The sequence below is a fragment of the Elephas maximus genome, chromosome 2, assembly GCF_024166365.1.
Source record: "Elephas maximus indicus isolate mEleMax1 chromosome 2, mEleMax1 primary haplotype, whole genome shotgun sequence".
Classification (NCBI taxonomy): Eukaryota; Metazoa; Chordata; class Mammalia; order Proboscidea; family Elephantidae; genus Elephas; species Elephas maximus.
Window position 1 is genome coordinate 222,081,317 of NC_064820.1, and position 17,563 is coordinate 222,098,879.

Below are 17,563 nucleotides of genomic sequence, written 5' to 3' on the forward strand. Positions count from 1 at the left end.
TCTCTCTCTTTTTTTTTTTTATCTGTCTGTCTGTCTGTCTAATCTATCTGTCTCTATCATCTGTCTGTCTACATCTCTTATCTATCATCTATTTTTTTAATCTCTAAAATTATTAAAGCCTCCCTCCTCACAAGCAGTAGAAAGCAAACACTGTGTAAATATTGAATCCTTTGGAGTTCTCTGCATAACCCTTAAATGAGCAAATTGAAACTCTTCATTCAGGGAGTTGATTAGTATACCATGCACGTCAGTCACGTCTCTTGACTTAACCAATAAATCCAATCAGCAATTTCTAGGTCCAGTGATCTTATACTCTAGTAGTTAATTGACTTAAAAGGTATGAGCTCTCTGTTTGCTTTATTTGTATACTGTGCATCTCAGGAAGAAAATCAAGTATGGATGGCCTGGCTTTTCCGTGGTAGTGTATCTAAGGTGAGTGACACTGTGGGTTTCCTTTATGACCAGGAAACACAGAAGACTGAAGAAGGTGGAGAAAATGAGGTGCAAAAAGAGGACGGTGAAGATGAGGGCAACCTCCCCGAATCCCAAGAGAAGAATGTGAGTGTTTTTTTCACTGTAGTTCATCTTACTGAGTTCTGTTCAACAGGCATTTACTGAGCTTCTACTAGGTGTCAGGAACAGTGCTAGATTCTGAGCATACAGCACTGAGCCAGTGCACAGTTAGTCCACACACAACTGCCCTCACTTCTGACACCAGCTGAACAACCACCCCCAGCTTTGAGAATTTGCTACAAGGACTCACAGAATTCACTGGAAGCTGTTGTGGCTTGTTACAGAGAACCAGTAACCAGTTACCATTGACTCGACTCCAACTCATGATGACCCCGTGTGTATCAGAGTAGAGCTGTGCTCCGTAAGTTTTCAATGGCTGATATTTTGGAAGTAGATCACTGGGCCTTTCTTCTGAGGTGCTTTTGGGTGGACTGGAACAGCCAGCCTTTCAGTTAGCAGCCGCTTGTCTTAACTATTTGTATCACCCAGGGACTCTGTTACAGAGAGAGGATACAGATTAAAATCAGCCAGGGGAAGAGGTGCATAGGGCGGGGTCCAGGAAAGTACCAGACCAGGAGCTTCTAGGCATCCTCTCCCTGTGGAGTCAGGGCAGTGTTACTTGCTTGATGATGTGTGACAACGTGCACAGACAGCAGCCAGCCATGAAGCGCGCCCGAGCCTTGGTGTCTAGAGTTTTTACTGGGACACCATGGTTAACCTTCTGCATGTCTAACCTTCAGTCTCCAGCCCCTCTGAAAGTAGGGTGGATACTGCAGTGCCCAGAGCCCCAGTCATGACTCACGGTGTTACACTGTCTAGTGGCCAAGGCCCCCAGGCAAATAAAGACAGCCTTCTTAGAGATCACCTCCCAGGAGGAGAGGCGAAGGCTAGATCTCTCTTTGTTGTTATTGTTGTTGTTAGGCACCGTGGAGTCGGTTCTGACTCATAGCGACCCTACAGGACAGAGCAGAACTGCCCCCTAGAGTTTCCAAGGAGCGGCTGGTGGATTTGAACTGCCAACCTTTTGGTTAGCAGCCGAGCTCTTAACCACTATGCCACCAGGGACCTCTCTTTTGGTAAGGTTAAATTTTTTACGGTGTAACAAGGCAGTAAGGGGCTGAGGCTTAGCCAGGGAGGCAGACCTGGAAGCTGGTAATTTTCCCTGAATGTGTTAACTGTCGTGGTAGAGGTGGATAGAAGAAGCCAGAGGAAGGCACTGAACCCAGACTTGTAGAGCACAGACCGGAGAAGGCTTTGAAAATCTGCTGTTGTTTTGGTTAGGTTAGGTTCACGTTCTTTATAAAATTAATGGGTAGATGGAACAGACTTTATTCCTTGGTCATGAGCTTTGACATATTCCCAAAAAACACCCACCCAAGATCACTACCTGTTGGGGAGACAGAGCTAAGGTCCTTAGTGTATTTATTGTGGGAAGCCAGCAGGAATTTGAGGATCAAATGGGGACCTTGGAGTGAGAAACTGATATTCAATTCAAGTTCCGTCTGGGGAGTAGCAGATCCAAACTAATCCAAGGCTTGTGATCTAATTCTGAGTTCCAATGCAGGAGCAACAGGGTAAGGGTTGTGGGTCGTGGGGAGTACAGTGAGTTTGAGGGAATTTGGGGCTGGTCAAAGAGAAAGATATGACCATGAGATGGCAGCAGTGTACAGCAAGGTATTTACTGGGGCTGAAGACGCACCCACAGCTGCAGGCAGGGAATGGTCCCCCACAGCAGGAATTCTTCCAGAGTCGAGCAGCTGTGCAGAGCCACCAAACAGGGAACAGGGTGTGAAAAAACTCCGGGAAAGAGAAGGGGGGGGGCGCTTATGTGCATCTGGGTATGTCCTTCTGTGGCACGGTGAGGGTCCGTAGGTCAGGGAATGCTGGAGGACAGATGCAACGGAAGTCCTGGTGACTACAGGGTCTATCTTATTTAGGGCTAGCAGATGTTGGGTGTAGTTTCGAGGAATATATAAAGCAAGCAGGCTTTAAGCGACAGAAAAACCCCTGCTTATTTGGGCTGGAAACCCTGGTGGTGTAGTGGTTAAGTGCTATGGCTGCAAACCAAGAGGTCAGCAGTTCAAATCTGCCAGGGGCTCCTTGGAAACTCTATGGGGCAGTTCTACTCTGTCTTATAGGGTCGCTATGAGTCGGAATCGATTCGATGGCGGTGGGTTTTTTTTTTTTTTTTTTGGTTATTTGGGCTATTTTTAAAATGATTGGCTATGTACTCATTTGAGTTTGGTGCCAGTGGGCTTTTTTGTTTTTTTAAATTTTTTGGACTAACTGGCCTCAGCTTGTTATGGAGGCGTAAACAACTTGGCAAGGATGCACAGAGGCCATCTTTGACTCATGTATGTCACAAGGGGCACTATGGCTTCAGAAGCACCAAGCTGAGATAACGGGAGAATTAGATGGTCCATTTATTCAAGGAATTCTGAAAATGTGCCTGGTAAGCCGTGCAAGGGGGAGACCGTGGCTGCAGCAGGAGCACTAGCAAGGGTGGTGGTCAGGGGGATTGCGGCTGGGCCAGTCAAAGCAGAGACTGTCTTTTACAAACGCTGATCGTTTGCTTTTTGCATATTTATTGATTCCAGGAGAAGTGTAGGCAGCCAGGTGGAATGTGGCTAGGAAAGAGTCCAAGACGGATAGCCACACCATGGAAAGGCAGGGGGCGGGTGGGCACCAGTTTGTCTTTGTCTTAAGGAAGCACATTTTGCGAGGGCCCGGGCCAACAAATTTCCTCATATTTGAAGACTGCTCTTTCAAGACATTGATAATTTAAGACTCTATGAAGTTTTTGTTCTGAAGAAATACAAAATCATCTACCCTGGCCTAGACATTAGATGAGGTCTCCTGGCAGCCTGTATAATTCAGAAAGACTACTTTTTAACTTAAATATAGTGACAGTTTTGTTATTTTGTGACTTAAAAATCTGTGCTATAATTTGAACTTTGCACACATAGCCTCATACTGCTTAATTTAATTGAAACTTAGTTAGCTTCTTTTAAGACGTAAAGACAATGATAAAAAAAATTACACCCCCAGTCTCTTTCTCCCAGGAGACCTAAAGGAAGTCATCGTCTCTATAACCAGATCTTGCTTTCTATAGCAAGGGCAGGGTTTGCTCTGGCTTCTCAGCCCCTGGGCCGGGTCGTTGCAATAAAGTGATGAGTTGGCCACCTTGGGGGCTCTCTTTGTTATTGTTTTTAAAATTTGTGAGACCTTCCAAAATAAATTATAATCCTATGAATCCTGATAAGGAATTAAAAAAAAAATTTCACTATTTTTGCGGGGGCTATAATGATGACATGACTGTAAGGAAGAGATATTTTTATGTTTGATAAATATATTATTAAAGTTGCATTATCAAATTCATTTTTCAAATCTCTAATAATGTTTTTTTTTTAATAATGTTTATTCTGCCAGGGATATTTTTGTTTTTGATAGATATATTATTAAAATTGCATTATCAAATTCATTTTTCAAGTCTTTAATAATGTTTATTCTACCAGAGATATTTTTGTTTTTGAGAAATATATTATTAAAATTGCATCATCAAGTTCATTTTTCAGGTCTCTAACAATATTTATTCTCCCAAGGTACAGATTCTGACTTCTCCCATTTGACAAGTAGCACATGTTTGACTTCCTTTAATTAAATTAAATAAGAAAAAAACCCCACGATTTGTCAGCAAACATTAAAAATGACGTAACAGCATGATTGGCTTTGGGGTTGAATGCAGGTGAAAACAGATTAAAATTTAAGGAGTAGACAAAGCTATCTGGTATTTAGAATGCTTGTGTTTTGTGCTAAAAAATCCCTACTGGCCTGCATTTCAGGTCTTTGCATTTGTTTTTAAGGGTTGAAATAAGAGAGACCGTTTTAGCCTGTAGCTTGCAATCACATTTTTCCACAGTGCTCCCCTGGCTTAGACAGGCTTATTTGTAATAAACAGAATGGCAAATTAGATCACTATGCTTTGTTTTTTTAATATTGATTTTTTCAAAGCACTAGACTTATACTGGAGCCCTGGTGGCACAGTGGTTAAGAGCTCGGGCTGCTAACCAAAAGGTCGGCAGTTCAAATCCACTAGCCGTTCCTTGGAAACCCTATGGGACAGTTCTCCTCTGTTCTATAGGGTCGCTATGAGTTGGAATTGACCCAATGGCAACTGGTTTAGACTTATACTGTGGAGCCCCTGGGTGGTACAAATGGTTAAGTGCTTATCTACTAGCTGAAAAGATGGCGGTTCAGATCCATCTGGAGGCACTTCAGAAGGAAGGCCTGGTGATCTACTTCTGAAAACTCGGACGAAAACCCTGTGGGGCACAGTTCTACTCTGACACTTGTGGGGTCGCTGTGAGTCGGAGTCAGCTGGTTTGGTTGTTCTGTGTTTTAGATTCATCCTTAAGGGTCTTCTATTACAATTCAGATAAACTCAAGGCTTAGATAAATTAAAAAATTCTGGCTCTGCTGAAAACCACCTTGAGGTGATTTCATGGAATTCTTATTTTTCGCACCTCATAGCCTGTTGTTTTTAAACAGCTGTGCTCCCTGTGCCTCCTTCTTTAACTAACACCCGACGATGGATATAGATTTGGTTCCTAAGATGTGTGTGCAAGGACCGTCACCTCACTTTGTTTCTCTAAACTATGTTATATCTCCGGGAAGTGTTTTGGAGACCCTTCCTCCCCAGGCCTTGCAGTAATCTTTAGTCCGCAGTGGCTTCAGTGTGACGTCACTTTCTGCTGCCTGTTGTGACTGTCGAGCACTGGTCTGTTGTTGTGAGCGAGGGCCTCTGCTCTGGCTGGACACAATTGTGCCTTTCACAGTGACCGGCCTTCTGACCACAGAGGCTACTGCCCAGGGCAGAGTTCCCAGGTGCTTCCCTAATACTCCAGTAACCCCTGACTCAGCCTCTGTGTGCAAGCATCTTCTCCCCTGACTTCAGACTCCCCAACTCCAAGCCCAAAGCTTAGGACCATTTTTTTCAAGACCTACCTGGCTTCATCAGCTCTATCAGCCCAGGGTTTTGAAATCCAAGGCCTGTAATTTCTTCCTCTGGGCCGGAGAGTCAGAATAGAGACTTGGCTATCTTCTTGGGGATATGAGGAGAGAAAATAACTCTACTCCCCTTTCTCCAAATTTGTGTAGCAGAGAGAACAAATCGTGGATTAATATCCCAGTATTCAGCCATACAATTTATGACAAGGAATGAAAACATTTTAAAACTTTTTATTTTGAAATAATTATATATACATAGGAAGTTACAAAAATAGTACAAAGAGTAAAGTGTACCCTTCACCCAGCTTCCCCCAATGGTGACGTAAAGCTGTTCTACAGTATACAAATCAGGAAATTGGTATTAGTGCATTTCTGTTAACTATCTTATTCTGTTAATGGACCTTATTTTTTTGTCCATCTATCTGTATACATATACAACTTTAACATTATATATAACACTATTATCTATTATATATGCAATATATATATAATATTATATATAATGATGTTAGTTGCCATTGAATCGATTCTGACTGATGACACCTCCATATGTGCTGTGTAGAACTGTGCTCCATAGGGTTTTCAAAGCTGTGACCTTTTGGAAGTAGATTTCCAGGCCTGTCTTCTGAGGTGCTGTTGGAACTGCCAACCTTTTGGCTAATAGTTGAGCGCTTTCTTTATCTGCGCTACCCAGGGACACACACACACATATATACACCCACTCCTCACTTATTGACATGGTTAGGTTCCAAAGACCGGGTCATTACAGAAAAATGGGCATTATGCAAAAATGGAGAATGAAGACATCAGATCACAAAATGAGGATGACTACATCATTACACAACTTCCAAATAACATCATTATATAACTGCCAGATTACATCATTATATAACTGCCAAATTATGTCACTATGTACCTGCCAAATTACGAGAATCATGGCCCAGACAAGTTGACACATAACCATCACAGCCAGAGCTACTCTCACCTTGTACCTCAGTGTTCGTTACTGCCAGAGGTACGTCATCAACGCTCAAAATAATCGAATGGTAGATATTTTACTATTGTAGTAAATGCGAAATATCAGATAATGAAGTAGTCGATAGTTGAGGAGTACATGTATAATATATGTGTATATATAGGTATATCTATATAGATAGATAGATACACACATATATACATATGTATGTATAGCAACGATTGTGAGGATGGCACAAGACCAGGCAGCATCTCGTTCTCTTGTACATAGGGTCTCTGAATTGGAACCGACTCAATGGCAGCTAACAATAACTAGTTGTTGTTAGCTGCCATTGAGTCGGTTCCTATAAATCTATATATATCTCTCTATCTCTCTCTATCTCTCTCTCTATATAGTTGCATTCACCTGTGTATTAAAAACAGTTTTAAAACATGCAATGGTAAAAAAAAAAAAACACTCCAGCAGATGTCAGTGTTAAGCAGAGTGATAAACCAACTAGGTGACTGAGTCATGGGCAGACTCATCTGATCTCAACTATTGTGTGTGCTCGCTCAGCACACACTTAGACACACTCAAACGATTCCATTTGAATAGGGAGCAGTATTTATCTAAGTATATTACATTGGTTTCTAAAAAAACAGAAATGGTGACAGGAACCATCTCTCCTTTAACAACCTGGACTCCTGGACCACCTCCCCAAGCCTCTGGGTTCTTACATAAGATTTCAGCCTACTTGGTAACAGGTTGGGGGCAGCATTTGGGAGGTTAAGGAAGGTGAGCACTGAAGGGACCATTAATTTGTGACTAGGGAGGTCTTACCTGGACCTTCATGCCTACCAGAAGTACAGGGCTTCATGGAGCCTGGCCTGATGACACAGGGAAGAGTGAGGAGCCAAGGATGAGAGGGAGCATTTGATGAATGGTGCCCCTAGGAATGAAGGAGGAAAGCAGAAGTTCATCTCATTTTCTGGCCTTCTCTGAGAAAGGGACTTCAGAATCATGAGAATGTTATTGATTCTGGAAACATTGCAACTTGTTCATGTTTGTGTTTGGTTTTTATCAAGGCGAAATTATTTTAAGTTGTATTCTTTGAAAACTCAATGGTCTTATCCAAAAATCTGACTTTGGCTTGATTGTCTACATGATTTTGGTCACAAAACCACCGTTCTTGTCTCCCTCCAAAACCAGACTTGAAAAAAGTTAATTTTCAAGATGCAGATGTTGTTAGAGACCCTTGAAGAGCTCACAGGTCTGCAGCTGGGTCCCACTATGTCAGTGCTGCCCTCTGATTCATCCACTCCTGAGGCCAGACACCCTCTTCAGGGCACCCTGGGCGGACCCCCTGGTTTCCTTTCACAGCAGCCCCCTGTCCTGACCCATGCCCTGCCTAACCCTGACCACTGGTGACACCTGTCCTTCATTCTGGCCGTACACCATTTTCAGCAGCCTGCTTTCCCTAGCCAAGTTCCCAGTAAAATAGCTGCTGTTTAAGGTTCTAAGATGCCCCACATCTGAGGTGTCCTCCTATTCATTTTCTTAGAAGAACAACAGAGGAAAATTATTGTAAGTTGTATGCTTTGTCAGGTTACTGGTTTATACCATATATTGAGATTTTTTAAGATCTTGGCTTAGTTGACTACATGATTATTATAATCTTAAAAAAAAGAAAACTATTGTCAATATAATTGTTTACCAACTATAAAAGTCAATTCAAGCAAGTGTGTATTTGACTTCTGAGGCTTTGCCTAATGCTGGTATTTTGTAATTCTGTGAGCTAGGGATGGAGGTTTAAGATATTTAATTAGTATATCCTCCTTCCTCCCAAGAGGGATTTGAGGCAGAATAACATACATAATTAATGCGTTCATTCAGCATTTCATCGACAAATTGAATGCTGCCACATGCCAGGCAGATTTCTAGGTACAGGGGATGGAGCAATACAAATGACAAAGTCCTTGTTCCCGGTTGCTTACCTTCTGTGGGGCTACCCAGTAACCCAGTGCCGTCTGTGGGGCTAGTGATGTTAATATCGAAAGTTAACTCAAATCTCACTTGACCACTTAAGGCTAAGTATTTCTATAAGTTCTTTGAGCAGTTGCATTCTCTGTTTAATGTACATTTCAAGAAATTAAGGCCAGTTAAGATATTGATAAAGAGTGCTGGGCTCCTGTGCAATTGCTGCTAGGTAGCTATGATGCTGGAAGCTATGCCACTGGTATTTCAGATACCAGTAGGGTCATCCGTAGTGAGAAAGTTTCAGCAGAGCCTCCAGAGTAAGACAGACTAGGAAGACTAGTGCTAGAAGATGAGTGCCTAGGTTGGAAGGCACTCAAACTACACAGTGTCCACAACAATTGAGCATACCAGTGATCATGAATATGGCTTAGGACCAGCAATATTTCGTTCTTTTGTACGTGTGGTTGCCATGAGTCAGAGCCAACATGGCAACAATAAACAACAACCAACTTGTAAAAGTTGAGACTAGCAGTTATTCCTATAAGACTCCCTACTGCCCTCCAGGCTAGTTCTAAGGCTGACCCCATTTTTAATACTGTGTATCTTATTTTATTAATGTTTCAGCTTAAAACCATTAATAAAAAAATTATATTTAGAAAAATATAAAACTCTACATAATCAATAATTCTATGCTGCATATTTTGAATATTAACCTGATTCCATGTGGATCAGATGGAAATTAATGTTCTTTGAGATCCAAAGAGTTAATAGTGGACTTCGTGCATTCATTTCACGAGGCATTTAACACATCCTTATTGAGCTTCCTCCTTGGTTCCAGACATTGGGATTAAAAAATGAACAAGACACAAGTCATGTCTCCAAGGAGTAGGCACACAAATCAGGGAGACATAAGGAAATAATGATCATGGGAACAAATAAGAGGGTTTCCTAACTCAGCCTATGGGTTAGGAAAGCCTTCCTTGAAAATACCATTTTTTAGCATTGTCCTGGAAGGTGGGACTGTTGTGAGAAAACTGCAGGTGATTCAGTACACTGAGGGATGAGGCTAACAGGGTACACAGAGGCCAGGTTGTGATGGCCTTTTAGCCATTCCGAGGAGTATGGATTTATCTTGAGAAGATGGAACATGAGGGTAGTGTGGTCAGGTTTGTTTTTTTCTAGAACAGCATCTCTGGCTAGAGGTATAGAGCAGATTGGAGAAGAGCAAGAGTGGAGATGATGATGATCACCTGGGGGCTCCTTTCAGGAACCCAGATGAGAGAAGACAGTGATCATGGCAGAGGGGGGACAAGACACGGCATGTGGATCAGTCAAACCCACTTTTTTTGAACACCAACTTCGAGGATATAGCAAATCAACATAAATCAAAATCCCCACTTTTTGCTTCTCTGACACTCCTATTCTGACATCAGCTGCACATGTGGCACTTCCTTCCCTGACCCTAACCACCTGGAGCTAGGTCAGAGCTTACAGGTTAAGAGGGTACAGTTCTGCAGATGCCAAGTCTGCCCAAGATCTCAATGCCAGCATTAAGTGTGGGGGCCCTCATGACACTCTCACTTTTGACCTCCTGGGTACAGTTTTGGGGTTTTCCCTCTACCTCTTTAGGATGCCAGCCCCAAGCTGGGGGACCTCCTGGGCTCCCTCACTTCTTTTTTTTCTTTTAAACTTTTTATTGAGATGTAATTGACATACAATGCACTGCACATATTTGTTTATTTTTTCACTCTATTTTATTTTTTTATCGTACTTTAGATGAAGGTTTACAGAGCAAACTAGTTTCTTATTAAACAATTAATTCACGTAGTCTTGTGACACCGGTTGCCAACCCCATGACATGTTAGCACTCTTCCCTTTTCGACCTTGGGTTCCCCATTACTAGCTTTCCTTCCCTCCTTCCTTCTTGTCGTTGCCCCTGGGCTGGTGGTGCCCATTTAATCTCATTTTGTTTTATGTTGTTGTTGTTGCTAGGTGCTGTCGAGTCGGCTCTGACTCAGCGACCCTGTGTAAAACAGCACGAAACACTGCTTGGACCTGCACCATCCTCACAGTCATTGTTATGCTTAAGCCCTGTCTAACCTTATGACTTTATGTCTAATGTTTGATTGAAGGGTGAACCTCAGGAGTGACTTCATTACTGGTCTAAAAGGGTGTCCGGGGGCCATACTCTCAGGGTTTCTCCAGACTCTATCAGACCAATAAGTCTAATCTTTTTTTTTTTTTTTTCTGTGAGTTAGAATTTTGTTCTACATTTTTCTCCAGCTCTGTCAGAGATCCTCTACTGTGATCACTGTCAGAGCAGTTAGTGGTGGTAGCTGGGCACCATCTAGTTGTGTTGGACTCAGTCTGGTGGAGGCTGTAGTAGTTGTGGTCTATTAGTCCTTTGGACTAATCTTTTCCTTGTGTCTTTGGTTTTCTTCATTATCTCTTGCTGCAGACGGGTGGGCTCCCTCACTTCTGACCTGTTGGTTCACACTACTCCCTTGGGTTTGAAAATTCTCTGTAACAACTCATAGAACGTACAGAAAGCACTATACTAATGATTACAGTTTTATTACAGTAAAAGGATATAAATGAAGACGTATAGGGCGAGGTCTGGGACGGTTTCCATCATGAAGCTTCCAGGTGCCAAGAAGGGATGTATCACCCTTCCATGTGCATTGATGTTTCACCAACTAGGAAGCCCATGGAGATTCCATGTCCAGAGCCTTTATTGAGGCCTCACTGCACACACATGATTGATTGAATCAGCCTACCTCCCCTGAGGTCATCTGGTATCCTGAGGTACTTTTTCTGGCCTGGCCAAGCCCCACCTGAGACACTTCGTTAGCATAAACTCTCAGGTGTAGTCTGGAGGCCTATAGATAACAAAGACACCTCAGTTACTGAGGAAATTCCAAGGATTGAGTTATCTCTCAGGAACCAAGGACAAGTTTCTATTGGGAGCTTGTGATTGGTAAAAAACTTCTGTTTTCTCTTGGTGATGAAAGTGAGTATTGGGAAATGAGCAGGAAGAAAGAAGTCTCCCAAGACTGAGGGATCTCTTACTCTTATGTTTCCAGGTGCAGACAGGAATTCTCTGTCTTGCCATTCTTCTCTTGCTTTTTTGAGGCATACTGATTCTACTAGTTTTATTTTGAAAGCTTTAAAGAATAATCTTTTTCTTTTTTAGGGGACATTTTGTTTTGCCTCCTATTATTAGGTACTAGGGGAGGAATTCAGTATAATGATCTTTGTGATAATTTTCATTAATTTAGCACTGAAAGGTTGACTTGTTATTTTCATATTGCTGATACTGTGGACGCAGCCCATCATGAAACAGAACTGAAGTCCTTAGTCAGCTGCTTGCGTATAGAACCTGGGGCTTATTAGCTGGATTTGGGGGATTTTCTTAAATTCAAACATTACTGGGACATAATCATTTCAGCGTTTAGATGAATCAGTTCAGAGAATGTTAGTGATTCTAAGGGCAGATCCACAGGGACATTCTCAGACTGTCCTGACTCTTGTTCCGTCCTCTTATTTTAACTCTCAGTGACTTTCACTGTAATCAAGAGTTGTAAGAATATTGTTTTGGAACATTTTTGGATTCATCATTTAAAAATGTTAATCAGAATTAAACTAAAATTGAGAACTCGAAGGTAAGGAGAATAACCAAAAACCACACGTGTTTTCTAGGTTTTCAATAGAGGCTCATCGACATTAAAAAGTCTCTGATGTTAACAAGAAACCTTTGTTATTTTTGAAATTACAAAATAATTCATGATCTTTATAGAATATTTAGAAAATATCTATAAGAGAAGACGATAAAAGCACCTACAAGCTTGTTACCCAGAGATAACCGCTAGCTAGACATACACATAACCCACACATGTTTATCAAACCTCTTTTGTAATCTACTTTTTTTTTCATGTAATATATCTATATTTGGGGAGAGAACAGTAAATATAGATCTGTGTCATTGTTTTTTTAAAGTTAATTTATCAAACTAATCCCTGTTCTTGGATCTAAAGGTTGTTTCCGGCTTACTCAACACTATAGTTTTCCATTATGTAAAAGTTACATCTTTCCAATAATTATTTCTTTAGTGTAGCTCTTGCTAGGCAAAGGAATTTGACAATTCCTTTTTTCTCTGCAAAAAATAAGACAAACCATTAATTTGGACATAATTTCAGGTTTTTTATGTAAAAGTTTCTGATAACTTTGGCTTGAAGAAATTAGCTTATTATAATGATTTAATGAAATATATAAACAGCTCATACGTTGAAAAGCTTCATCTCTTCTGAAAAAATTCTATTTGCTGAGATTCTTTTTGTATTTTATTCTGCTAATGGCCCTCTGAATTTTTAAAGGTAATTTGATGAGAATGGTCTATTAATATGAGTGGAAACTACATGCTTAAGAGAAACGATGAAACTCATTAGAATTAATGTACTGCTGAGTAGCAGCATTCCAAATTGAGGAGTCTGTATCGATAAGGGTGGTATCTCTGTGTGTGTATATGTGTGTATGTGTGTATGTGCATGTGTGTGTTGGGTGGGGGGTGTGGGAGACCCTCAGTTCTAGTCTGAGATTTTACATGCCTTTTCTCCCTGTAACTTTTGACCCTTACACTTCTGAGTAATAATGTAATTTTTCTTAAAATAAGACCGAAGAAATAGCGGAGGAAGGAGCAGAAGGGGAAGGAGAGGAAGAGGAAGCTGAAGCAGAGGAAGAAGAAGCTGAAAAAGGAGAAGAAGAACCAGGAGAAGAAGAAGAAGAAGATTCATAGACCTTTTCATGCTTTATTTCTTCAAGTTTTCCAGGTAGCTACATGATCCTGGGGTTGAAAAGTGTGTTTATTATAATATGTTGTCTGTGTTACATTTCACCGGGTAATAGGAGAAAAGTGGATTCCAATCCACATACACCTGCCTGTCTTCCAAGGCACTAGTCTGCACCCTGTACTGTGTCCCGTCTCCTTTCTAGAGCCTTGGAGTTTGTGAATCCCATGGGGTCCATTTCTTGGGCACTAGGGCACAAGATGCTATGGTCGATGTGATTTCTAGGAAAATACATACGTTAGAAGTGGGGAAGCGTTTTGTTTTGTAGTTATTTCCTCCTCCTGTATAACTTTTCTTTAAGTCAAGGTACGGCAAGTGTTCTGTTATGAGCATTCTATTAGTTTGGTTCCTCTACTGATCAGCGCACCTACAGATCTACAGGTAATGACAATCAATGCTCATAACAATGGTGATAAGTGACAATTAAAAAAAATTACAAAGATGGCTGTTGATTCATGAAAGACTACTATTGCTGCTGGAGTTCTAGTGATAAGTGCTTGATATTACATTTTCATTTATTACATGTGAACCAGGACACTCATGTAGACACAGCATGGAATATAGTACAGTCACTTTAGGTACCTTTGACAAGTAAGGTTCTGCTGTCTTGTAGTTTTACACTTCTGCTGATGATGAAAAGTCATTGTGTCATTCTTAACCATTTTGTAAGTGCCACAGAAATGTATTAATCTGATGATGGGAGTACCTAATGATAGTGAGTCATTGAGTGCTATGCATGTACCTGACATCACTAGACAGCCGGCAAATATTTATGTAAATGTTGTATGGTTGTTATTTATATTATTTGACACTGCAAGCAAATTTGAGTAAGCAGTTTATTCTCTAGGGCAGTATTGCTTATATTTTTGCTCTGCTTACTTCTGCTTGGTAAAAGTCCTTTAAAAATCATGGAATTCTAATGTGGTAATTATTTAAAAAAAAAATTGAATGTAAAATGATGCAGCTGAGAGAGAATCCTTAATGTTGCCCAATGGCTTTATAGGCTGATGCCAAAAAAAGCCAAAATACTTGTGGCCGGCACATCTTGCCAGTTCTCCGACCAGTACAGAGGATTTCGTTTGAGGTCATGGCGCCCAACAGTGAGGGAGTGGAGCGAAATCAGCCTGAATCCTTCACTCCCTCACAGAGGGAGGCTCTCAGCATGCTCTCATGTAAGATGGCGGTGCACTTCGGCAGCTCTGCAAACCATTTGCCATACAAAGACAAACTCATGCCATAACTCATGGGTGTTCCAGACATTTTATTTGAGAAGGTAGATTTAGAAAGAATTCTTCTTTCTTTATTTGGAATTGGAGTCAGAATCTTAAGTTGATGGTTGAAGCCTAGGAGAAATAATATATAGCGTGAGATTCTAAATTTTACCTCCCAAAAGGTTGCCACTTGATGCTGTCCTCTAATATAGCCATGTTGTTGTTGTTAGCTACTGTCAAGTCAGCCCCTGACTCATGGCAACCCCATGTACAACGATCTGACTGTTGCGATCCATGGGGTTTATGTTGGTTGATTTTTCAGAAGTAGATCCCTAGGCCTTTCCTTCATGTCCATTTGGTCTGGAAGCTCTGCTGAAATATGTTCAGCATCATAGCAACACGCAACCCTCCACTGACAGACAGTAATGGCTGCATGTGAAGTGCATTGGCCAAGAATCGAACCTGGATCTCCCACATGAAAGGCGAGAATTCTACCACTGAATCGCCACTGCCCACTAATATAGCCGCGAGCCATTTAAATTTCCTCCTCCACGACTAAGCTGTGAATTCAGCTTCTCTATTTTCCATGAAAATGCAGTGGAGAAACTATAGTTGGGGCTGTTGGGTTCCTTACAATGTTTGATACTTGTTAGTACAGAGAAAAGATACAAACCTGGCCTGATTTTTTGTGAGAAAAATTTAGTTTCTTTTCCTTGCCCTTGGGAACAAACAATGAGTAATGGTTTTGGAGTAAAAAGCAATCCTTTCTTTTATTGGGTGTTTAATAATGAAGATTGTGGTGAACACTCTCTGTCTCTCTAATGGTCTTCTCCCTAAATACTTTCCCTTTCTTTAGGAAACACAAGCCGTGGAGCAACATTTCAACCACCTCTCCAGAAACCAAACTCAACAAAATGCTTTGGCCTGAAGCCAGCATACCTTTCGCAGGACATCAGGGGTCACCAAGGAATTGTCTTACTCAGCATAGGTTGTTGTACCTGGACATACCTACTCAACCTTATCAATATAAAATTAAATGTGAAGATGACATATATGTACCTTCATGTGCCTGAATTTTTGGCCCTCGTTAATTTTTTTTGTTGTTTTTGCCCTGCATGAACTGACCTTCTAACTAACTGATATTCTGAAAAAATGATTTCAAGGGATAGAACTTCTCTTTGTGAGATAACAAAAGTATTCTCTCTGTATGTGCCATATGCTATTTGTCTCAGAATCAGCTCTGAAAATGAATGTGCTTTCCAGAGAACGATCATTTAAATAAAGATTAGTAGCAAATAGTTTGTCCCAGGGAGCATTGTTTCTTGATTTACAGTCTCTGCTTGTATGCGCCTGAACTCCACCTGTCTGTTGCCAAGCGTGAATCAATTGCTGAACTTTGCTGTCTGCACAGGGGTGGCTGTTCTCTATTGTACTCATGCCTTGGTCCATGTTTTCAGTTGCATCATGTTTTGTGTCGTACATACTGCTGCCCACATTATCTTTGAAGACTTATTTCAATATAGCCATACCATCCACATGTGTAAGGGTGACGGTAACGACAAACAGATTTGCAACCCAGTGCCCTTTGCATGTTTCTGTTTATCCTGCTGGTTACTGATTGGCAGCCATAGCTGTTACGTGCTGTCTTAGTCATCTATTGCTGCTATAACAGAAGTACTGCAAGTGGATGGTTTTAACAGAAGTTTATTTTCTCACAGTAAAGTAGGCTAGAAGTCCAAATTTAGGGTGTCAGCTCCAGGAGAAGGCTTTCTCTCTCTGTCAGCTCTGGAGGAAAGTCTTTCTCGTCAATCTTACCCTGGCCTGGGAGCTTCTTTGCACAGGAACCCCGGGTCTAAAAGATGTGCTCTGCTTGCGGTGCTTCTTTCGTGGTGATATGAGGTCCCCAACTCTCTGCTCGCTTCCCTTTCCTTTTATCTCTTGAGAGAGAAAAGGTGGTGCAGGTCACACCCCAGGGAAACTCCCTTTACACTGGATCAGGGAAATGATCTGAGTAAGGGTAGTGGTACAATCCCACCCTAATCTTCTCAACATAAAATTACAATCACAAGATGGAGGACAACCACACACAGTACTGGAAATCATGACCTAACCAAGTTGATACAGACTTTTTTGGGGGGACACAATTCAATCCATGACATGTGCAGAGCCCGTTACTATAATTTTGCCTTCTTTACCGCCAGGGGTGTCTGTTGACCAAGAGCTGGTCTGGCTCTGATGAGTTGTACTCCAGGTAGGTTGGATGGCATTTCTCTACTCACTTGCCTCACCTCATTTATCCCAGATGTGTTTCTTTCTTTCAAGATTTTGTTGAAGTCCATCCTCTCTCTGCCTAGTCATTGTATCTTTGCTGCAGTAAACCTTGCTCCTATGCTTTCCGAACAGCTTGTCTCTGGGCAGTGCTGTTTTCCTATTTCCTATTAATTATGGCAGTTCAGCTGGAGTGGCCATCAGCTTTTCCCTCTTGGATCTGCGTATTGATTGTTGCAGTTGCACTTGTTTGTGTCATTAAGAAATATACCCTAGGGTTGCGGAAGTCATGAGATGACACCAACTCCAGAAAACAGCTCTTTCCTTGTTACCCTAGTAACAAAAAGAGGCATTTAGAAGAGAATTACGGTTATTTTGTTCCAAATTGTTGAAGTAGATGGCTTTAAAAAATTTCTTCCTTTGCTAATAATAAGGTGAAAGAAGATAGTGAAATGGAAATTTATCTGACTAAAATTAATTTTATTTTTACCTCGTCACATGAGATTATGTTATATCTAAAGAGCATGGAGAATTTTTATAACAACTCCACACATAAATAGGCCTTAAGCTTTTTTGTTGTTGTCTAAGACTGACTTTTTGCTTTTCGGCAGTAGAATAGAGTGGAGGTACGTTTATTTATTTAGCAAGGTGCCAATTTTCCTCCTATTTCTCATATTTTTTAATGAAAATGATTATTTATGGTAATAACAAGCAAAGATAATACAACAGACCACTGATGTAAGTTAAATGAATTTTTTTCTTACCCTGCTTTTCCAAAGTCAGAACAT

At 41.1% G+C, this 17,563-nt stretch overlaps 1 protein-coding gene across 1 annotated transcript in view; it reads left to right on the forward strand.

Annotated features, from left to right (window-relative positions):
• Positions 1-15,812, forward strand: part of SH3BGR (SH3 domain binding glutamate rich protein) — an 85,881-nt gene extending 70,069 nt beyond the window's left edge. The window contains exons 5-7 of the mRNA XM_049874894.1: positions 466-558; positions 13,122-13,278; positions 15,364-15,812. Of these exons, the coding sequence (XP_049730851.1) occupies positions 466-558; positions 13,122-13,244 (216 nt within the window). The 3' untranslated portion in view covers positions 13,245-13,278; positions 15,364-15,812. The remainder of the gene's footprint in view (positions 1-465; positions 559-13,121; positions 13,279-15,363) is intronic.
• The last annotated feature ends 1,751 nt before the right edge of the window (positions 15,813-17,563 follow it).